The sequence below is a fragment of the Podarcis pityusensis genome, assembly GCF_964106645.2.
Source record: "Podarcis pityusensis genome assembly, chromosome: 10".
Lineage (NCBI taxonomy): Eukaryota > Metazoa > Chordata > Lepidosauria > Squamata > Lacertidae > Podarcis > Podarcis pityusensis.
The window spans coordinates 25013457-25037908 of record NC_138035.1 but is presented as its reverse complement, the minus strand read 5'-3'; the positions used below and the strand labels follow the sequence as shown (position 1 = coordinate 25037908).

At 43.5% G+C, this 24452-nt stretch overlaps 1 protein-coding gene across 1 annotated transcript; it reads left to right on the top strand.

Moving 5' to 3' along the window:
- The first annotated feature begins 702 nt into the window (after nt 1-702).
- LOC308486920 (tyrosine 3-monooxygenase-like) lies at nt 703-24222 on the top strand. Its single transcript, XM_081024141.1, has 12 exons — nt 703-869; nt 1913-2087; nt 2457-2545; nt 3870-3937; nt 4327-4377; nt 8709-8854; nt 17198-17333; nt 18039-18108; nt 19090-19146; nt 19953-20048; nt 23167-23300; nt 24007-24222. Exons 1-12 carry the CDS (start codon nt 738-740, stop codon nt 24164-24166), a joined length of 1314 nt encoding a protein of 437 aa, XP_080880267.1. The 5' UTR covers nt 703-737; the 3' UTR covers nt 24167-24222.
- The last annotated feature ends 230 nt before the right edge of the window (nt 24223-24452 follow it).

Sequence of the window (24452 nt, the reverse complement as noted above, 5' to 3'; positions counted from 1 at the left end):
ATAATTCGACTGATAGTCCTTATCTTATGCTCTGAATAGGTAATCTGTACAGATGGAGGGCGGGTTATAAACACTTTTAATAACACATACATACTAGTCAATAATCCATTTATTTATATCCCTCATTTCCCTGGAAATATATCTGTGCTCAGGGCGTTTTTTAAAACCAAAAAACCACAAATAGTTGTACAACAAGGAGACCTACGGTAATACAAATCTAGAACCACTAACTAAAAAGAAACCCCAACAATGCACAATTTAACAGACATTTTAGCAATTTAACACCCAATCGGTAAGGTCAAAATATCCAGTCGAGGGGGGAACTCGCCCTGCTTTGAATGATAATTATTATTAAGGCGCTGCTTGGAGTACCTTCCCAAGTTGGTCCCCCCTACGATTCTCCTGGTGGGACTGGCCACACGTGAGCAGAGACTGCGCCATCTCTCGCCCCTCTGAGTTACATGAGCCCACGTCCCAAGTGCTGAAAGACAAGCCCCAGCCGTCGTGGGCAGATTTCCCTCTCCCCACGAACAGCTCCTCGATTGCTTGCCGAGCTGAGCCAGGTGCGTAAAGGCGCTGCCGCTGCCATTCCTAGAAGGCGCCGGGCGCATCTGGCAGGTGGGCTCTCCGCCTCCTCCCAGAAAGAGCCAAGACTGCTTTGCCTCGACTGAAAGGCTGAGGCAGGACATCTTCCCCGGCAGACCCGCGCGAACCTAGACGAGGAGCTGCCTTCGAGGATGGAGCCGTCGACCAAGAAAGACCCTTCTGCGGGGGAAAGAGAGGCTGGGGGGAAAGCCACACTGACTCTAACCTTCGCCCTCCGCAACGGGAGAAAAGCTGGCATTTCTAGGGCGGCCAAAGTGTTCGAGGTACATCTCTTAACACATTGATAAGGAGCTTGAGAGTTTTATTCGTCCCCATTTTTAGCCTGCCCGGTTCAGCTGAGATTGGCTCAAAGTCAGGCGGTGGCCTTGATAGCTGAGTGGAGATTTGCAGCCTTGCCTCTTTTCATCCTACAAGACTCTGATTTCTTTCTTTCTTTTAAAAAAGGGCTTTATATACAGGTTCGTAAGGCTTCTTTTGATATTGATTTCCTTTTTTGCAATAGAAAGCAATGAAAATGTTTTTAAGATCTTAGCAATGGAAAAATAATAAATAAATGTCTGTAGGGGGCAGCGTATTAGTTTTCAGTGATTATCACCAACATAATTCATTTTTTTATGAGTAAACTCCCAGCACGTTTGCCCAAAACTGCATCAAATGTTAATTTGGAGCAGGGTGATGAAGAGATGATGTGGAGATAATTAACAACATGCCCTACCAATGATTGTGGTAGAGGAATATTTGCATATGAGCCTCAGTAACATAAGAAGATTCCTGCTGGATCAGTCCAGGGAGGACCACGGAGGATCTTTTCCAGTACCCACACAGTGGCCAGCCAGGTACCAATGGGAAGCCCACTAACAGGAGCCAAGAGCTACAGCCCTCGGCCCACTGGTGGTTCCCTGCAACTGGTACTCTGAGGCTTCCTGCCTCTGACAGTGGGTGCAGAACATGACCATTAGGGCTAGTGGCCAAACTTTTAATGGTGCTTTTGTTAGAGCTGCAATTCTATGTGCACTTAAATGGGCACCAATCTTACTCAAATACAATGCGACTTAACTTCCCAAGTAGAGATGTGTAAGTTTGTGTAACACAGTTTCCAGTTAAACAAAAGGTTTGGTTCCAGATTGCTCACGGCAGTCAGTTGAACTGCGAAGGAGGGGAAGTCGAATTCGTATTTTATTACTTTTATTTGCTTGCTACTTTTGTTGATTTGCTTGTTACTTTTGTGAACAACCCTGTGCATTGCAATTGCACACACACACACACACACACGCAATACGTGCTTATGTGGGACTGCCTTCTACAGGTGTTCGATACTAAAATCTATCACCTTGAAAGCAGACCAGCTAAAGTATCTAGAAACACTGCAGATGACCTTGAATTTTTCGTGAGATGTGAAGTTTCTAACTGCGAGGTCAGCAGCCTCACTAATTCCTTAAAGAGGGTGGCGGAGGATGTGAAAGCCAACCAAGAAGAAAGAGGTAAGCAATCTGTTGGGCTTCTGCCTCACTTTTCCATATAGACACATAAACTTTTTTTTTAATCAGTAGTGCCATATTCATAAGGGTTTATTAAGCTGTAATACCAAAAATAACCAAGCCTGTTTTATGATTGCTGAAGACTTGGATATGGGAATCCTTCACCCCTCCAGGAGTGATCATCCCTGGCCAGCATATCTGGGGTGTTCCACAGATGTATCTGGGGTGTTCTATCTAAATTATATGAGCTGGAGCGACTCCAGCTCTTGTTCAACCCTCACATGATGTAGGTATCTTTGCACCACAGTGCTGGATATGCTTAAGACGGCCCTGCATGCACTCACAATCTGTGGTTTACTCCCTCGGCTGTAGCACCGTGGTTCCCAAAGAAAATACGAGACCTTGACAACTGCCATCATCTGATCACCAAATTTGACCCTGATCTGGATCATGACCATCCGGTGAGTTATTTAGACCTGGTGGTAACTGAGTGCTGCCCAGTTCATAAACACTATGATTTGCAGATCTAACTGGACAGTTGCTAACTTCATTTGCCCTTTTCCGCAAAGCCTTTCTTTATTATCTCACCCATTGCTGAAATGTAGACTGTTAAGTTCCTTCCAGCAAAGGAATTGCAATTGTGGAATTTGCTCCTCTTGGGCCTGCCAGGGCTTCTTTTGCTGTGATTCCTGCGTTGCAGAGGGTTGGTCTAGATGACTCTTGGGGTCCCTTCCAACTCGACAGTTCTATGGATTGGCATAGAACTCGACAGTTCTATGGATTGGCATTGGCACCCCTCAGTGTTGACATTTGGGTACCAGTTGAAGATGCACTTGGGGAATAAAAGGGAGTAGGTACTCTGTGGTTACTGTAGATGTGATATTGTATTATGGAAACAGAATGACTTAGGTATATGTATATATACACACATTTTTAATCATTGATTTAATCATTGATTCCCCCCTCCCAGATACATTATACCTTACCCTGAGCTACTTTGAGAGGAAGGGCGACTCAATTATTACCATAAAGCACGCTGTACACTGATGGTGCTGTCTGCATGTATTAATTAATCAGGAATAAGAATATAGCAAAAACTTGAAATTGAAACCAATTTGATTGCTCAATCCTTTGGGCATTTTCAGCTTCTCTTACCACCAGGAACCATGATGATTATTCATCATGTCTCCATTAAACTCCATTTTGCAAGGATGCTCGAGAGCCACCACCCTAAATTTTAAATCAGAATTTTTGCACTACAGGTTTGCATTTCAAAATTCACTTCCTCCTCCTCCTCAAGCTTAATTATATGCTGTGTGTTCCAAAGCACTTGCCAGAACTGTAAATAAATGGTCAGCATATAAATACAACATGAACAGAGTCCTAAACATAAATAAAATATCAAACACATTTCAGAAATATTTTTATGTCTGCGTTAGCAAGCTAACAAAAATACAATTAAAAATGTCCCTCAAAACATGTGAAAAAATATTGTAGGTGCCTTAGCAGTCTTTCAGTGCAATCCTATAATATTTAGTTGGAGGAAAGTCCCAAAATGTTCACTGGAGCTTATTCCCTGGTTGGTGTGTTTGACTGCAATCTTTGTAGCTGGGGTTTGTCAGAGCCTTGCTAGATCCTTGCCCTCCTAGGCCAGGTAAATTGAATTTAGACAGGCTCTCATTATCAGAACTACATTCATATGCTAAGAATTTGGATCTCATTATATTATATTTTTTGGCTATTCTACTTACTGCAGTGAAGTGTTGTCTCTTAATCCCTTTTTAGGGCTACACCGATGCAGAATACAGGAAGCGAAGGGCTTTTATTGCTGACCTGGCCTTCAATTTCAGACAGTAAGTGCACAATAAAACAAAACAAAAGCAATAACCATTCTCTCATTTTTCTTCACCGCTCACACATTCATGCAGTTGTAGTATAGTTTTCTGCAGACTTCTGTAGCCTCCTCTGTTGGAAAACAGGAAGACAAGGGAGAACTTCTAAAAGATAGTGAATGTCTGTAGTTATTTTTAGGAATATTTTGGCTTATATTAATAATAATAATAACATATATTAAAATTATGTGGGGCACGGCTTACCTAGCCCCACCAATATTTTATTCAAGTTGGTAGCTCTGTCCTTGATCTACAAACAATAGGCCTCAGGGACACTGTCTAGAAGATCCTTGGTATCTCCTATATCTGTAGCACATAAGGGACTTCTAATCACATGTGCTCTTTTACAGGGGTGACCCATTGCCAAGAGTTGAGTACACAGCCCAGGAAACAGCTACATGGTAAGTGCCTGGTGTCACAATGGGCCCACAAAAACTGTAGAACATGTGGGGGGAGGTGAGAATGTAGAATGGCTTCTTCCCACCTTTCCATTCTTTGGCATGGAAAATAATAGTGGTACCTTGAAACATATGCAACACGGCACATCTGATTCCAACATCGGAAGCAGAGGCCCCTCTCAAGGCATCCCATCAAAGAGAGATTCATACAAGGGAGAGGGCCTTTTGAGTGGTGGCCCCTTTTTATAGAATGCCTATCCCAGTGAGGCCGCCTGCTTGATTCTAAGGACATGCCTCTTATTCCAAGGTTTTGAGGGAATATGATGATCCTGCTTATTGCCATTTCTCGGTGGAGGGTGCTATTGTGGTAAGTCATCAAAGGAGCCAACTCCTAGGGGCTGTGGGGGCTTCAGCCCCCACAATAAAATATTAGAGGGGGCCAGGCCTCTGTAAAGTTGATGGGCATTCCCATTTAAATGATGTGTGTGCAATGCAACATCTGATTGATTATGCAGGGCGGGGCTTACCTGGGCACCCCACAATAGTTTATTCAAATTGGCACCCCTGTAAGTCATCTAGAGACATTTTGTATTATTTTTATTGTTGTTTAGTCATTTAGTCGTGTCCGACTCTTCATGACCCCATGGACCAGAGCACGCCAGGCACTCCTGTCTTCCGCTGCCTCCCGCAGTTTGGTCAAACTCATGTTAGTACCTTCAAGAACATTGTCCAACCATCTCATCCTCTGTCATCCCCTTTAGGTGACAAATAAATAAGACATTGGTTGTGCAATGTACACATCTAGTGTAAAACCAACCAGTGGGATTTACAAAGTGCATTAAGCAGCTGTAGACTGTTGACGCAGTTAGGTGGCTGGTGGCCAAAATGCAAAACAAGTTTACGGTCTGTGCCTGGGTCCAGTTTGGAGAAGAGATGGGTATTCTGACCCTCACCCCATATTCCAACTCAAACCACAAATTATTATTCCAGATTCCGGGACATCACACTCTTTGGCCAGCTCAGTAGCTCAACAAAGTGGCTGATTCCCCCCCCCCCCAAACAATTCAAAAGGTCTCTGTTCTAGCTACGCACTTCAATGGGACAACTTTCATACAGTGGAGCCATCAGAGCAGGTCTTTAGGGTGGAAGCCAGGCACAACAAAATGAGCAGCAGGGCTGCTTGAACACAGCAGGGCCGAGTCATCCACACTTGCTTTTCTGCACAGGTCTGGAATTTCTAGGTCCACATCGGGGTTTTTTGTTTTTTGTTTTTGCTTTGTCCTGCTGCCTTCCCTGGGAAAACTCATTTTTTATTGCTGAATCAGAGCAAATGACAATCCACAGAAAACCCGATTGCTGCTTGCTTCGATTCAGCAGTAAAACACAGTTTTCCCCAGGGAAAGCAGCAGCAGAAATAACCCCAGGTCACACCCGGATCCAGAAATCCCTGACCTGTGCCTAAAGACACAGCACAAAAGGATGATGGCAGTCAATATAATGCCCTCCAGATATAATGCCCTCCTGCCCAGTTCCCAGTACAATGCCCATCATCCCTAACCACTGCCATGCTAGCTGGAGCTGATGAGAGCTGTAGTCTAAAGATCTGGAGGACACCAAAGCACCACGAAGGCACCACAGTTAGTCTGGAGTCTAAATGCACTACTCTCAGGATCACTTGCATGAGGCCACCAACATGGATGGCTTTGAAAGAGGTTTAGAGAAATTCAAGACCACTAGCCATGACAGGATGCCTCCAGGGACCACTGATGATGTGTCAAAATCAGAAATCATTCTGATTTCCTCACAGGGAGGATTAGATGATGTTGGGTTACCCTACACCCTGCAGGGCCTTTCCTCACTTTTGCCTCTGGCCCTGCGCACCACTGGCATGGTTGCCCACAAGCGAATGCAGTTCTTGAATTGAAACAGATTATTCACCCCTGCTTTTGATAAGAAGAAATAGGACAGAATATTGGACCAAATATCTTGCTGAATTCAACCATGCTTCATAGGAAGCACAAGTTTGGTTTCTTGCTCTCCTGAACTTTTCCTGACTGATTGTGGAAGTGGTCTAAAGCTCATAAAGCTTTTTTGGGGTTTTTAAAAAACAGTACTAACAATAGCCACCACTGGAAGCTGATGTCTTTTGTTTCTCATTCTTTAACATAAACTTCACTCTAGTCTTGATATTTATTGAAAATAGGGACAACCATTATGTGATGCTGAATCTCACCCTTCATAGCAACACTTGAGCAGCTGAGAGAGGGAGGGAGGGAGGGAGGGAAAGAGAGAGAGAGAGAGAGAGAGAGAGAGAGAGAGAGAGAGAGAGAAATACAATACAAACAGGAAAAGGTTATTGGCTTAGTCAGCATTTCCAAGAATGACCTCAATTTTCATAAAACAATGTTTACAAATGTGTGAGAGCCCCAGAGCTGAATAAAAACCTACTTCCATAAGGCTCCATGCCATTGCATGATTATTACATGCTCTCTTTCCAACAACTAAACATGTTTCTTCCCTTTAAAGACAGTTACTTTAATCATCTCTGACTGCTGGCCCTGCTCGCTGGGGCTGATAGAGTTGGAGTCCAACAATATCTGGAGTGCAACAGGTTCCTCATATCTGCTTTACATGGCAAAACATTTTCCATGTACATACAGTCATACCTCAAGTTGAATGCGCTTTGGGTTGAGCGTGTTCGAGTTGCACTCTGTGGCAACCCGGAAGTAACAGAGCGCGTTACTTCTGGGTTTCGCCACTTGTGCATGCGCAGACACTAAAAATGACGTCACGCACATGCGCAGTAGCGGCGAAACGCGACCCGCGCACGTGCAGATGCACTGTCGCATCTTGCGTTCCATTCAGGATGCAAATGCAGATCCCGTTTGCATCCCAAGGTACCACTGTATTGGTGTTCACTGTGGTGAACACCATGAAATACCAGTAGCAGATGTCCATGTGGTGCCCTCATGGATCCAGGAGGGCAATCAAGATGATCAAGGGTCTGGAAACCAAGCCATATGAGGAATGGTTGAGGAAGCTGGGTATGTTTAGTCTGGAAAAGAGGAGAATGAAAGGAGATATGATAGCCATCTTCAAATATCTTAAGGGCTGTCACGTGGAAGATGGAGTAATCTTGTTTTCTCCTGCTCTGCAGGGTAAGACCCAAACCAATGGCTTTGTGCTGGTCCCGGGGGGGGGAAGGTACTAATACCGTAGCCGAAGTTCAGTCCAGAGTCACTAGCAGGGTAGACAATCACTAGATGAGACGCGAGGTCCGAAACAGGGAGCCGGGCGGGGGAGCAGGAACGCTGGTAGGGCAGCAGCAGGAAGCCAGGCGGGTAACAGGAACACTGGTAGAGCAGAAGCAGGGAGCCAGGCGGGGAACAGGAACACTGGTGGGTCAGCAGCGGGCAGCTGGGCGAGGAACAGGAACACCGGAGAGTCAGGAGCAGGAAGCCGGGCGTGGAACAGGCACACTGGGAGTGCAGATCTAGGTCTGGGTAAAGCAGGTAATCCACAACGACGTTGCTCCCGCAACCTGGGACCGGGCTGCCTGACCTTTATCTTCTTCTAAGGCCGGGGGCGGTCCCGGCCCCCAGGAGCCCCGCCTCTCTTGGCCTTAAGGCGAGCACTCCTCCTGGGAGAGACCAGTTCCCTTCGCCTCTCTGCCCTAAGCCTCTGCAGTTCAGGAGAGGCCGAAGGGTTACTGGGCCCCGGGGGAGGCTCACCTGTAGCCACTGAGTCCTCCAGCACCTCTGGGGCCAGAATGGTCTCACCTGGTGCCTGCCCCTGAGGATCTGGCACAGGTGCAGGCTCCTCAGCATCTAGGCCTTGCCCCAGTTCAGCCGGCCCTGGAGGCGGGGACTCCTGTGCCGGCTGGGATTCCTCCGGTTCACTCTCAGACTCGGAATCCCAGGCCATCACAGGCTTCAAATTACAAGAAAGGAGATTCCAACTACACGTTAGTAAGAACTTTTTGACAGTAAGAGCTGTACAAAAGTAGAATGGACTCCCTCAGGAGATTGTTGACTCTCCTTCCTTGGAGGTTTTTAGGCAGAGGTTGGATGGCCATCTGTCCTGGATGCTTTAGTTGAGATTCCTGCATTCAGGGGGCAAGCACATTGCCTTGCCTCCGGAGCTGAGGGGGTCCAGGGCCACACAATGTCACCACACCATGTGTAAATGCCCCACAACATGTGCACATGATGTCAACATGCCCCACAGCCCTGTCGCTGTTATGAGAAAAGTGTGTCTTATGTGTGTGGTATATCATTTAAAATATGCTGTTTGCAAAGAGGTCCGTTGTAAGCTAACACCGCTATTGTTTTCAGGAGAGAAGTCTACCAGAAGCTAAGCAGTCTTTATCCCACTCATGCCTGCCACCAATATTTGGAGGCCTTTCATCAGCTGGAAAAATACTGCGGGTATCAAGCAGATCATATCCCTCAGCTGCAGGATGTCTCTGCTTTTCTAACAGGTAAGGAGGTATGGCACTAGGACTGCTGCCAAGTAAGGGTGTTCTTATGAGTGGCAGAAGTGAAGTCTGGAAATGGGGGGTTTGTAATGGGGCACACCCAACAATCGTTCAGAATTGGCTCAAGCCCATTTCAGAGCCAAATCCAAAACTGAGGTGGGAATGTGTTCACCTGTCCCATCCTCCACCTCCTAAAATATGGCAACTGGTTTCCATGCATCACCTTAAAAGTCCATTCACCCCCTTTTTGGGCAGGCGGCTTTGTGGGTGGGCCCCAGGCCTTCCTGGCAAACTGACCTATCACAGGCCGGATTGTATTCCTGCTGCCAAATGGCCCAATGGTGGCAGGAGTTAGTGGGTGTTCCCTTGGGCACAGGACCAACCGACCAATTGCAGCCCTTGGTGTTGTGCCCAGGGAAAGTTTAAATGCCTGGCCAGCATGGCCTTGTGGTCTTTCTCTTGCTGTGCCAGTTCTCCCACCCTCCGTCCCTCAGATTAGGGTTTTTCATGGATGGTTCAACCTCGATATGGACAATGTTGGTCACCTAATTTTCCAGGGGCCAGGCAGGAATTTCCCCCACTTGGCAAATTGGCACCGCCATTTGGGTTTTCGCCTACCTCATAGCAATCATCGCAACTTTGTATGGAGGATAGGCATTGGGTAAGCATAGTCTTGGTTGGAGGGGAGGTTGTAGCCTCCGTTTGCCCCTCCACGCATAAGGGTATGCTGTTAAAGGGATCCGGAAGGAGTGGCTCCTGCCCAGTTCCCAGATGGAGGCTAGGGCCATACAACTCCTCCAACAGGGACCGCTTGGGGGACACCCCAATTTGACGTAGGTCATAGGGCATCCCTCCCCCCAGCTTCACCCTTAGAAACACTCCCAGAGGATGAGTGGGAGTGACATGTGCAGTTGCTTACCACAGTGCCTATGGCCAAACCTCACATGTGTAACCAATAAAGTTGTGGCCTTATTTGATCCCAAACCAATATGCTGCGTGGTGTCTAGTTATTTATACCTTAGGGAACGGGTGGTCACAGGGCCTCGATACACAATATGGCAACTGGTTTTTGTACTACCTTGGTACAAAACTGAAGGATGGCTTTCCAAGTCATTAAAGAGAGAGAGAGAGAGAATATTGTGTTTCTGGAATGCATCTATCCAGATACTAGACATGATTTTATTCCAAGGAACGAAAACCTATAGCCAAAAAGGGGAAACAATTTTATGTAGCTGTATTTGGAGGCTAAGAGTAGAAATTTGTTCCTGTAAGTTCCTTTAGGGCAACTGGTCATGAATTTCCTTTCAACTCTCTTTGGGTTTCCAGGAGATGTTAAGCATTCAGTCCAAGTGAGCCCCCTGCCCACCTCCCCTATTCTTTATTGCAGCCCAACTTTTATTGGAGAGCCATAAATCACAAATAAAAGTTTTTACAAGTTACTCTTCTTACTAAATCCTTCTCCCTTCCTCTACCCCAGTTCATCAACTCTTGAGCTATCCATGTTTAAGAACGTGACTGTGTGTCGTGTGTGTGTGTTGTTGTAGTTACAATTTTATATTACACAATTTTGCAAGTTGCTTGCGAAGAATTATTAACCTGAGAAGGTTACAGAATCTGTTAAATAATTTTTATTAACCGACCAATCAAATCAAATCAAATCACATCACATAAATTCCGAATTACAAAGCCGAATTTTAAATTTTGTTGAGGGGACCCATATTTCAAGATCCGAAGGGGGATTCTGATCATCTTCTTGCTACTGCGTTAATGTCAGAATCAGTCCAAACAAAGTTCATAATTCTATCCAATCTTATCTTGCTGTTTCCGCATCTCATCTTGTTCGTATATTTTCTCTTTTTTCTTTATGATCTCTTCTGATAATCTCCTTAAGCCAATAAACACCAATAATAATCCTGTGTGAATTTTCTGTTCATCCAATCCTCAAATCGAGATGGTTTCCATATATCATCGCATTCATAGATAACATCGCTCTTTCCATCATTAATCACAGAACTGTCGTTCTTTTTTTCCCATATAATATTTATTATTTTTCCAAAAACTTAAACACTAAAAAGACAATACAATACAACACATCAAATTAACAAAACAAAACAAAAACAAAAAAATAAATCAAACAATTTCATTATCCCATCTTTCATTCACTTATTTCCACGACCTCCTCACACCTCCCTTTTTGTATTCCACTTCTATTAATTATTTCAGCAATTCCTTTCCATCTTCCTCTGTTTTCTATCCTATAATTATCTTAACTCATTCTAACCTTATTTTTCCTTTAATGCTCTGTTAACCTATCTGTACTTAATTCCTTATAACATTTCTACTAAAGCCATATAAGTTCATTCCAACATTTTTCTAACATTCATTAATTTTACAGTACAGTGGTACCTCGCAAGACGAATGCCTCGCAAGACGAAAAACTCACAAGACGAAAGAGTTTTTCGTTTTTTGAGTTGCTTCGCAAGACAAATTTCCCTATGGGCTTGCTTCGCAAGTTGAAAAATGAAAAAAACGAAAACGTCTTGCAAGTTTGTTTCCTTTTTCTTAAAACCGTTAATACCCAGGGTGACTTCGAGGAGCAACTCATAGCACGCGGTGTGGTAGCCTTTTTTGAGGTTTTTGAAGACTTTGGTGATTTTGAAGACTTTGGGAAACCGTGCTTCGCAAGACGAAAAAACTCGCAGAACGAATTAATTTCGTCTTGCGAGGCACCACTGTATTTCTGTAGATAGTCTTTAAATTTTTTCCGACTTCCGGGTCAGCGCCATTGGTGAATGGCGGAGTTCCTCTGACCGGAGGAACGGGCTCCATGGAAACTGGGTCTTCCCGCCGCGGCGAAGGTGGGGACCCGCTAGAAATCCCAGGCGGAGGAAGCCTGGGAACGTGGGGCTCGGCAGGGCACCAGAAACGCCCCCCCTACTCGCGGGGAATCCCATCTAGGGGCTCTGGAGCGAAGTGGGGTGAGAAGCGCGGTGCTACGAACTGACTGCTACTTTCACGGAGTGAAGCCGCACAACCATTGCCAGAGAGCGCTGACTTTTTCCTGTGGACAATTGGACTTAAAAACAAGTACCCGTGAGTAGAAACAGAAAATTGGATCAAGAAATTGTTTTAATTTGGTATCGAAGCGGGAAGGTGCAAACAGGAAGTCCGCCTTCTGCTTTTTTGTATATAGACTAAAGCAAAAATTATGCAAGCTAAAGCCGGGAAGCTGTCAAAAAAGGACTAAATTTCCTTCATTTAGAATCACTGAAACCCTCCTTGGAAGCAGGAGAAAAGGGGGGGGGGGACTCTGTTTAACCCCAGCAGGAGAGGGAGTGAAGAAGGATAAGTTTCCACCATCTCTAACCTGGGAACGGGGTGTCAGAGACAGAAACTGTTGGAGAGGTTCATTGACTGCGAACGTAACACTTTGACAGACAGCTAATGAAGAGAAACAAGTTGATTCTAATGTTGCGTTTTGCATTTTAAAGAAACAAAATATCTGAAAAACGTCTGAAATATCTGAAAAATGAAAGTAACTTTCCTTTGTCTTTAAAAAAAAAAAAGGATACAAGTAGATTGTCTCCTCTAGAGGGAGCTTGTTAAATTGTTGTTGCAGCATATTTGAGACCCAACATCTGTGAGATTAAGACTGTGGGAACAGTCTTTTCTGACCTTGAACAAAGATGAGCTGGGAAAAAGACTGGCTGCTTGCTCTATGCAAGACAAATGCTTTGCTGGAACAGATGCATGAAAAGATGGACTTGATGAATGAGAAAATGGATTTGACTGTTGTGGTTAATAACATTGATACAGAAATCATCCAAGAACCAACCTATCAACCTGTACTAACTGGGCAAGTGCAGTTGACAATGGAGGAGGATGCGGCTGCACCTCAAATAGTACAAATGGAGAGACCCGAGGCCCTACAGGAGCATAAGCCGTTGCTATTGAAGATTGAAGTTGGAGTGGGCCAAGGGGAGTCTGGAGATGAGGAGGTTCCTAGCTTTGGAGAGATCTTGAAATTTGATTTTAAATTCATTTTGGATTATATCGAGGACTGTGGGGAGTGGGACTGTGGGGAACGGGTGAGCTGGATGAAGGGTGATGGAGACAATTTTGGGTTGGAATCCCCCAGAGACCTACTCCTCAATGAGAAAGGAAAGAAACTAAGACAGAGACCAACAAGAGACAAGGAAAAGGGCAAGCACAAACAAGATGAAGAAGAATTGCAGAAGGGACATGGAAGAGATTTAAGGGCCTCAGACATAAGGCTTCCAGGTTGATGGACTAGATGGAATGGAAAATAAGGACTGACATGACCCGAGACCAGGAAGAAGAGACGCTGGATGATGATTGGAAGAGAATTTATAATGGAAATGTTTTTATTTTAGAATCAGCTAATGAATATTAGGGAAAATGTGGGAATGAAACTATACGACTCTAGCAGAAATGATATCAGGAGCTATGTATATTTGAAATTTAAGATTTAAGTCTTAAGGCACTTAGGGGTAAGATAAGGTTAAATAAATTAAGGTAATCTGAATAATAGAATATGGGGAAAGATGGTAAGGATTTGTTGAGTTAATTATTAGGTTAAATTGTTAAGATAAATTTTATAACAAAAATTGAGAAAGATGGAAAGAATTTGCTGAAATAATTACTAAACTAGAACACAAAAACGGAGGTGTGAGGAGGTCAATGAAACAAGCAAATGGAAATTATGGATATGCAATTTGGGATTTGTGTGTTTTTTCTTTTTTTCTTCTTTTTTTCTTTTTTTATTGCTGTATCGTTGTACTGGTTTTCATATTTTGTGCTTTTCTCTTTTTTATTGTCTTCTTTTTCTTTTTTCTTTTTTTGTATTGTAGTGTTGTTTTTTATTTTTTATTTCTCTTGTAATTTTGAAATTATCAATAAATATTATTTTTTAAAAAAATAATAATAATTTTTTTCCAATCTTCTTCCACCGACTCTTCTCCCTGGTCTCGGATTCTGCCAGTCATTTCCGCCAGTTCCATATAGTCCATCAACTTCATCTGCCATTCTTCCCGGGTGGGTAAATCTTGTGTCTTCCAATACTTCGCGATGAGTATTCTTGCTGCTGTTGTTGCATACATAAAAAAAGTTCTATCCTTCTTTGGCACCAATTGGCCGACCATGCCCAGGAGAAAGGCCTCTGGTTTCTTCAGGAAGGTATATTTAAATACGTTTTTCATTTCATTATAAATCATCTCCCAGAATGTCTTAATCCTTGGGCATGTCCACCAAAGGTGAAAGAATGTGCCTTCAGTCTCGTTACATTTCCAACATTTATTTTCGGGCAAATGGTAAATTTTTGCAAGCTTGACTGGTGTCATGTACCACCTATAAATCATTTTCAATAAGTTTTCTCTTAGGGCATTACATGCCGTAAATTTCATACCTGTGGTCCATAACTGTTCCCAGTCAGCCATCATTATGTTATGTCCAACATCTTGTGCCCATTTAATCATAGCTGATTTCACCGTTTCATCCTGAGTGTTTCATTTCAACAGCAAGTTATACATTTTTTACAATTTCTTAATTTTTGTATCTAGCAATTCTGTTTCCAATTTTGATTTTTCCACCTGGAAACCAACTTTTTTGTCCAAATTGTATGCCTCCATTATTTGATAATAATGGAGCCAATCTCACACTTTATTTTTCAATTTTTCAAAGCTCTGCAATTTTATTCTGTCTCCATCTTGATCCAGAATTTCCCAATATTTCGGCCATTTGGCCTCCATATTGAGTTTTTTCTGTGCCTTCGCTTCCATTGGTGACAATATCCAATGCTCTCTGCTCTAGTCCTCTATCTGGTGATCTTCTGTCCGATACTCTTGGCTCTTTTCCAAATCCCTTCTGCAGATCTTCTTCGTATTTGTACAGAAATACAAATTTATCCTCTACTGATCTTATTTTTATTTTATTTTATTTTCCTACCTTTGAAACTGAAAGATAAACCTTGGGGAAACTCCCACCTAAAGATAATTTTATTCTTTCTCAGCAGGGCAACAATATCTCCGTAGTCAGGCCTAAGATCCAAAAGATATTTTGGGACATCTTTAAAAATTACCACTCTTGACTGTTGTACTTCTAGGTTCTTCTGGTAGTGCCAACCCAAAATTCTGTCTCTCTCTTCTTTAGTTCGAAGAGTAATCAAGCAGTCTCTTATTGTATTCTTCTCTTTTTTCCCTCCTCTTCCAAGTCTGAAGGCCCTCACAATTCTAAACTCTTCTTGTCCCAAGTTCAAGTCCCAAAAGTTAGCAAATTCCTGCGTAAGAAAGTCTATCAAACTTTCCTTCTCGAATTCAGGTAGGCCTCTGATCCTCAGATTTGTCTGTTTTTCTTTAAGTTCAATCATAGCAAGCGTCAACTTATGTTCATCAAGTTGCCTCTGTAGGGCTGGGACTCTCTCTCTCTCCAGTTGTGTTACTTTACATTCAACAGTAGCAGCTTTCTCCATAGCTTCCTCCGCAGTCTGCCGTATCAGAGTGGATTCCTGTATCAATTTCTGAATAGTTTCTGTATTGGTATTCACCTTTAGTCCCAGATTGTTTATGCTTTTCGTATTTAAGTCGATTTTAATAGTTGCAGCATCCACTTTCTTATTAAGCTGTTCCAATGAATCATTTATCTTACCTAATGCAACCGCTAATACCTCTTCTGGCAACATTCCTCTTGATCTTGGTTGTGCTGATATAGGCACAGCAGCAGCCGGAGGAGTAGGGTCTGGTACTGAACTTCTCCTAGGTTGCTGCCTAATCTTCCCAGACCTTAATGTTTTTTCAGCAGTTGACAGATCTGTTTTTTCCTTTCCATTTGCCATAACACTTAAAAGATTCAAGGTCAGTCCCAGAGTCTCACAGTTTTTTATCTTGCAGCTGGAAATTCCCCCAGCCCTACTCTTGTAAAACTCTTGTAAAACAACCAGTTTCAAAGGCTTCCACTAGGGGGAAACAGTTTCTATTTATTTATGTTATTTTGTATTAATCAATAATGTCCTCTTTTAAACACAGTTCAAACAATCCAAAGTTAGTTTCAGTTTTCTGTTACTATTTACTCCTTTTTAGAAACAGCCAGAGTCTGTAGAAACAATGTATTTCTCTTACTTAGCTAGCTGTCAGTGAACGTTCTAAACGCTGTCAATGGACATTCCAAAAGACGTCAGTCCAACTAGCAGCCCGTTTCCAGGGCCAGAGCGGCAGTATTCTGACTCTCTTCACTCTCTCCTGCAGGCATACTCAGTCCACAACTCCCCCCCCCCTTCTCCTGCCCTGAGGGGGGGGTTAAATGTTCTTTACCGTTGAAAGTTTAGTCTTTTACAAAGGGCTTTCCAAGGCTTTAGCTTGCAGCCTCATTGCTTCAGTCTATTTACAAAAGGGGAAGGCGGACTTCCTGTATTGAACCTCCCCGCTTCGATACCAAATTATACGTTTAAAAGTCCAATTCTCCCGTTTCAGCTCTACTCACGGGTAATTACTTTAGAGTCAAATTGTCCCACAGGAAAAAGCCAGCGCTCTCCGGCAACAGCTATGCGGCTTCGCTCCGTGGAAGAAGCAGACGATTCGAAGCACCACGCCACTCACCCCACGTCGCTCCGGAGCCCCGAAATCGGGTTTCCCCGCGAGTAGGGGAGGCGCAGAAGGTGCCCGCCGAATCCCACGTTCACAGGCTTCTCCCGCCTGTGATTTTTTGCGGGTCTCCGCCTTCGCCGTGGCGGCCAGACCCAATTTCCCACGGGGCAAATTCCTCCCGGTCAGAGGAATTCCGCCATTGCCGATGGCGCCAACCCAGAAGTCCCCACAGAACTGTCGTTCTTAAGTCCCTCTGAGAAGTTTCACCCACAATATAAAAACATCTCTATTTCTCTATTTCTCCTCCCAGACTTAAGTCCTCCGACAGAACTTCCCAATATGGCGACGGTATTTTTAACTGTGTCATTCTAAAGCCCTTATACATTCCACGCTCTTCTTAAAGCATGCTTTGGTTAGAAAGTTTATCTCCACACAGACATAAATCCACAGCTTAAGTCCTTCAAATGACATTTCTGACTTGTGAGGGGTGGGGATTCTTGTTTAATCACATAGAAGGTTACAGAATCATTTAGTGAGAAGAACGCATGAGCTAAGCATTCCACAGCTAGAGTGGAGAGCCCTGTCAGAGGAAGGTAAAGACATGTTTCCATGGCATGATGGCATTCATGAAAACTGAGTAGTGCATGACAGGTTGCATTAAGTGATTTGGATGCAACTAATAAAACAAATGCCTATTTCCACCACAACCCTATTCCGAATTTTACTCCTCCTTTAATTTTCCTTGCAGAAAGAACTGGCTTCAAGCTGAGGCCAGCTGCAGGGCTTCTGTCGGCTCGGGATTTCCTTGCTAGCCTGGCATTCCGTGTCTTTCAGACAACCCAATACATAAGGCACTCGTCTTCTCCAATGCATTCCCCAGAACCGTGAGTAGGAGTTGGGTGATCATGTAATCATTCTCAGGTAGTGGCCAGGAAGGCCAGCAGTGGCTCTGTAGAAGCTGGTTCAGTGCTTCCATATAGCACAATATTTCTGTTCCGCTAGGATTGGGGGTTGTGAGGACTCTATTTCTCAGAGAGCTGCTGGGAGCAGGAAAAGGTTATAGGAAGTCTACAAGATTCTCACTCCGTTTGGCATGAGCATAGTTTTGACTGTCAGCATCAATCTATTATGATCTGTTCACACGCAACACCCTTCTCTGGCCACACAGTAACTTCCATCTCTCCCCACCTCCCACCCCGCCCACCATCCGTATTTTATTACGTTCCACTGGCTTTCAGATCTTGAGATCAGGATCCAACATCAGCATTTGAGATGCCAAATTCCTGTTTCGTTAGAAGTTGTATAAATGGGTCTGAGGTTCAAACTTCACTTGGCATTGATCACATGCAGTCCCCTCCCCCAATTTCTTTCTTTCTTTCTTTCTTTCTTTCTTTCTTTCTTTCTTTCTTCAAGAGGACTAAGAAAGGAACAGTCCACTAAAGCCACTGTCACTATCTCCTGCTGTGTTGTGGAGTTTAAAGAGGCATTTTAGGTACATTCTCTGGATTGAGATGTGGATTGTCAGGTAGATGCAAGGGACACATCTTATGACTCTTAAAAAACAACAGCACATGTTTTCGTTTTCACAGTGATTGCTGTCACGAACTGCTGGGCCACGTTCCCATGTTAGCTGACGAAGAATTTGCCCAGTTCTCTCAGGTAACCCACCCAAAGCAGAATGAGTTACAGGCTTCACTCAGGTGGGATGTATTATATAGGAGGGATGGCATGCAGTGGCCTCCAAGACTCGAAAAGAAGGGAACAATGTAGATATTAGATCTATTTTTATGGGACCAGGGTCTGGAGAGCTCTAAACCTCAAGTGTGAAGAGGTTGCACAGTTCCTTGGTCTGTCCGAAAAGTTCGGTTCAACCCTGAGTGTTCAGTTCAACTCCAAATTATTTATGCCAGATAGTAGGGGGCCAAATTTTTTGATCCAGCCATTTTCAAAGGTTTCTGGGGTTGGATGAGCCAGAAAAGGCATCCTGGAATTGTCTGTGCTCTTCAGGGGCATGGCAATTTAAAGGAAAAAAATTAGGTTGGGGATTTATCTGATAGATATGTGGCAGAGGGTTATAGATGGCCTTTATTTTACCTAAAAAACCTCCAAAAACCTTTGCTTTGAGTAGTGTCAGAGTTGCACTAGCAAGAGCATTACTTCCTCCTTGAGAATGGACAAATGGTAATGACGGTACTCAAGATGACATAGTTTTGCTAGGTTTCATTAAGGTGGATATGGGTCAAGTTTTTTCTATTCTGTGTTCAGCTGAGCATGGTTGGATTACATCACTTTTTAAGTGCAAGTGATCTGGTTCCTAGTTCTGTGCTGATGTTGCCAGATGTGTCTCAAATCACATGGGTGTGGACCAGGAAAGACTATTTCATACTAGAAATTTATGTATCCTGCACACTTGGCTAAACTATAATCCAAATATGCAGCATTAGTTCTGAATTTATTGTTATTATTATTAACCTACATGATATACTAGATCAAACTGGGGGAAATTACAGGCATACAAAACTACACAGATGTTTGTCCTTAAGCTAAGGATCATACCTTCAGTGTAATAATAATTCACAGAAAAGGACTGTATGTTCTCATAAATCAGCCTTTCAATAAATATATTGATCCTTGATCTAGGATATTGGATTAGCTTCTCTAGGAGCATCTGATGCTGATATAGAAAAACTGTCAACAGTGAGTATATATATATTTATGTATTTTCATACTGCAGGTATAATACTAAAGGCTCAAAATATAAGCTATTTCAAGCTCCCCTAGAAAATGCTCAGTGGTTGGTTTTTATTTTTATTTTGTTTTTTAATGACAGGACATTTGGGTGTCTTGAGGTAGAAAATGCAAATTGCATCCTCCTCATGGATATATATATATATATATATATATATATATATATATATGGTGTATATATATACACACATACAATTATTCCCAAACAAACCCAGATGGCATCCCAATGACTTATGTATGGAGCATCCATCCTAATTTGTGTACACAAAGTTTGTGTGATTCTTGCAATGTGATATAGTCATGTTCCAGCACAGGGGTAGCCAGTAGCCATCTGAGTATTCTTGGATTCCAACTCCCATCAGCCCCAGCCAGCACGGCCAATGGTCAGGGATGATGGGAACTGTAGTCCAACAAGATATGGCGGGCACAGCATTGGCTACCTGTCTTCTAGCATGAGAAACAGAACCCAAGGTGCGTCTAGCAGATGCTTACTCTCAACTTCCCCACCCCAAAGGACTAAGTTTTGTTGGCCTCAACAGCCACCATTTTGTTTGACATTGTGGGGAAATCAAAATGTTCACCAGCAGGCAGCTGTCTTTGAGGAGCAACGTTAACGCAGATAAATAAATTTGCAACCTAATGCAGTGTATTTCCAGGGACATAGTGACTACATACAATCACAGGATAACCTTGTGGGGCTGGGACTTCTCAGAGGAGTTTTCATAGTCCACCCCATTACTCTTTGTATTTACCAGCTCTACTGGTTTACTGTTGAGTTTGGACTCTGCAAACAAAATGGAACTATTAAAGCCTATGGAGCAGGTCTCCTGTCCTCCTACGGGGAGCTGATGGTAAGTTTGTTTCCCCCTCTCTCCAAGTATTATTTTAACATTAGATAAACTTACAAGCTGAGATCACTAGAGGGCAGCATTACGCCTAATGTTCATGTGCTTCATTTCAAAATGAATCTGTCCCTCATGTTTCTAATTAATGGTGAAGCTACCAAGTCACCAGCAGAGTGTAATAAAATGATGAGGTCAGGATATTGAAAACATTGCTGTGGTGTGTGTGTTCCCCCCTATCTGAACTGTTGTTGTTTCTATTAAATTTATATACTGCTTACAAGCCAAAATGGCTTCTAAACAGTTTGCAACTGTAAAATCAATTATAAAACCTATACATTCTTTAGAAAGCACAATAAAACAATTCCACCACTGCATCAAAACATCTCTAATTCTAAAAACCATAACCCTAAAATAGTTAAAAACAACTAAAACAATAAGATCAGAAGATGATGTTCCGGGGAATGCTAATCCAAGCAGATGTGTCTTCAAAAGCCGGTGGAATGCCAATACTGATTACGGTGCCCCAATCATTGCTGATTGCAGTGCTGCTTTCCTGAACCAGGGCCCAACACTGTGGACGGAAACGTACAGTGGTTACCGGTGACTATTGGAACTGATAGAGCAGAAAGGCAAGCCAACAGGAGGTGGAGTCAGAGTCAATGATAAGCAGAGTCAGAACCAATGGAAGGCAGAGCCAACTGATTCTTGTTTTGTCGCCATCCTCCTGCTGAGTACTGCAAGGGCAACACTGGGGCATTTTGGGATTCAGTGGAAAGGCACATTTTAAAGGCTTTACAACCTCTATTTCCACACTTTTCTTTGCTGCTTGTTTTGCTTGCCCTGAAGCTGGACCGTGGCTTCCAGGGTCCAACATCAACTCATAAAAATGCCAGGCAGCTGCCACTGCAATTGCCCCAAACGCCCCAGAATGATGTGATGTTGCTCTGGGGCATTGTGGGCAATTATAATGGCAGAGTCTGGCACTCACTTGGTAAGCTAACCCACCCAACTCCCTGTGCAGTGTAAAGAACAGCCACCTGCTGAAATATGAGGAGGGGGACAGCAACTGTTAGAATTCCTGCTCCATGACTGCAGTCATGGGATTTTTGTCTATCACATGACGGTATATGTGTGCCCTGCTAATACCCTTTTCAAATTTGGACTCGCCCTGTGGAAGTCTGAGCACCTTTCTAGTCTAGCAATCTACCCACTATGTAATTATGTCTCTCTGTAAAGCTATCAAAAGATGGCTTTCAAAATATGTATTTGTTTTAAGCGGTGGGTACCATGTGCTTTTAATTGACAGCTCTTGTTTTGGTTTTGTAGCCGAATCCTTAAGGCAAACTTCAACCCTATTTTTCAACCATCACTTGGCCTAGAAACCTAGCTTTGCCTTTCAAAATAGGAGGTGAGATCTATACGACGATATTCAAATCCCCAACTAGCATGAAAGAGTTTGCCTGCTGGCCAACCTTACGTTTTCTGAGCTATAGAATGCACCCGAGACCCTGAGTCAGCTGTTCTGCATTAAATCAAATGAATTTCATGTTAACACCCCGGCTGGAGTCTAGCCTACGTACAGTAAAATGTAATGGCCCATACTTCACAATTGGCAGAGCTCACCCCTTGGCATGCTTCGTTTGCAGAAAAACAGGGCTCCCTTAGCTCCCTACAGGTCACCTTGGGTCATCTGATCATTTTAAAGCAGAACTTCCCACAGCAAAGAAGGAAGGGCTCTGCTTGAAAACTCACGCCTGAGGTTCTGAACCTTTCAGCTGGCTTTCCCAAGGCCTGAAACACAATATATCTGCATGTTTTTACTGATGCATCTGGTTTAGATTGAACGAGGACTCTCACAGGAATCTCCCACATACAGTGCACTGCTAATCAAGCAACTAGAGTCTTGGGTCCCCTTTTAAAAAAATTTGTGTCCTTTGGGTCAAAGCAGTTTTTTTCTCCTCTAGTTCTTACACCATCTTTGGAAGAAATGGCAAGTAGAGGCAAAGGCAAATAAAGAGCTTGGGTGATTTAGAATACAAAGAGTAGAGTTTTACCCAAATGCAAGATCATGTTGAGATTTGTCCTTATCATTTCAGTGGTACCTCAGGTTAAGAACTTAATTTGTTCCGGAGGTCCGTTCTTAACCTGAAACTGTTCTTAACCTGAGGTGCCACCTTAGCTGATGGGGCCTCCTGCTGCCACACGATTTCTGTTCTCATCCTGAAACAAAGTTCTTAACCCGATGTACTATTTCTGGGTTAGTGGAGTCTGTAACCTGAAGTGTCTGTAACCTGAAGCATCTGTAACCCGAGGTACCACTGTACTGCCAGGCAGCCCTTCTCCCTACCTATCACTAACCCCCTTTCCTTTCTTTCCTCCAAACCCACAGGGTAGCGGCAGGGCAGTAGCAATGGAAGGGCTCTCTGGAGGCTTCTGCGTGAGGCTTCCTTGGCTTCTAAGGACATGGCAGCCACAGTATCCCAGGCACCGGGGACCCTGGGAAATGCAGTTCCCCAGAGCCCCCGAGACCTGCAGCTAGTGACCTACTGCCTTTGGCTTAGTTAAGAGGAAGAGAACAAGAAGCAGAGTTAAGCAGTTCTTGACAGGAATAGGGGGGCTTGGGGAAGGGAGTTGGTCACATCCCTTTGCACCCATGATGACAACATTGGTAGCACAACTAATTCATTGACAGCACGACTAATCCAATTTAAGAACTGAGCTTTTTTTGTAAAGAAAAGGAAAAGCAGAAATTATTTCCACTTTAGGGAGAAAACATTTTGCTCATCCCAGTCCCAAGCCACACAATGGGGAGTTCATTCATCATTAGAAATATACAAACTTGAAGTGTAGATATGAAATTGTCTCCAAAGGTTAAATAATCCAGGTGAACAGGTCATGTGATTGAAGGTGAGGGAAACACTTATATTTGTTGGGAAGGGACAACTCTCCCCTCTTTACTAAAGTTAAACATTGTCACACACACCTCTTTGAAGCCCCATAGATTCCTTCCTTCCTTCCCAAATCCACTTATTTTTTCGCTTTGGTTGCTGCCCCCTCCTTGCATTCTAAGCCTACATCTTTGACATTTCTGAACATGAACACTGTCGCTTTCCTTTACTAATAGTATGCTTTGTCAAAGAAGCCACAGTATAAACCCTTTGACACAGATGCAATGGCTGTCCAGCCTTACCAGGACCAGTCCTTCCAGCCCATCTACTTTGTAGCAGAACACTTTGAAGACATGAAGTCTCAGCTCCAGTAAGTATGGCAATGGCACTCATTCAAAGCAGATATAGCCCATCGCCAAGTGAGGATGATTTGGCCTTCAGAACACCTTTGATGGGAACATGGAGTCATGCACAGACCTCAGAAGGTGTTGTTGTCCTTTCGGAATTCTTAACTTGGCATGTGTGTGTTGTGGAGTGAGGGCACACAGGGACAAAGCATCACCCCTTATTTCACAGCACTGACAACTATGCCATCTCTTGGGGGTCTTATTTCCTAGTTTTCTGCATGCCAAAGAAGTCAATTCTTTTTCCTCTGGGAGGAACCCACTAAATAAGCCAGGCGAGCCTCTCTGGGGAGAGCATTCGACAAATGAGAAGCCACCACAGAAAGGGCCCATTCTCGTCTTGCCACCCTTCAAACTTCATATGGAGGGGTGGACATAGAAAAGGAGCTCAGATGACAAGAGGCGGTCCTTAAGAGCTTGAGGTCTTGAGCTGTGTTATATGGGGATCTCTCCAGGGGATGCACCAACAGTTGGAAGGATCATCTCCATACAAAACTTTTACTTGGTAAACATTAAGGCCACAGTTTATTTATGAGACCCTGCTCTATTTAATTTTCCAGCGGTGCCAATCATAAAACTGGAAAAGAACACACTTTCTCCAGACCCTATAAATTGCATGCACTTGTAAAAACGTAAAAACTCATCTTTTGATCAATTATTTTTCCTCTACAGAAAATACACCATTAAGATCAAGAAACCTTTTACTCTTCATTATAATCCCTTTACCTGCAATGTCGAGGTTCTGGACTCACCACAGAAAGTGAAGGAAATTGTTACCCACTTGAAAGAAGAACTGAAAACTCTCTGCCATGCCTTTGAAAAGCTTTCGTAAAACAGTTGGCCTAAGCTATCACAGTTATAAGATACTATTTAGAGAAATGTGATTTACAGTGCATTTGTAGTCGCTGACAGTTCCCAGTCAAAGAGAAAATGTATTAGTTAGTATTCTTAGTAAGGTAAAGGTAAAGGGACCCCATACCATTTAGGTCCAGTTGGGGTTTCAGCACTCATCTCGCTTTATTGGCCAAGGGAGTCGGTGTACAGCTTCCGGGTTATGTGGCCAGCATGACTAAGCCACTTCTGGCGAACCAGAGCAGCGCACGGAAATGCTGTTTACC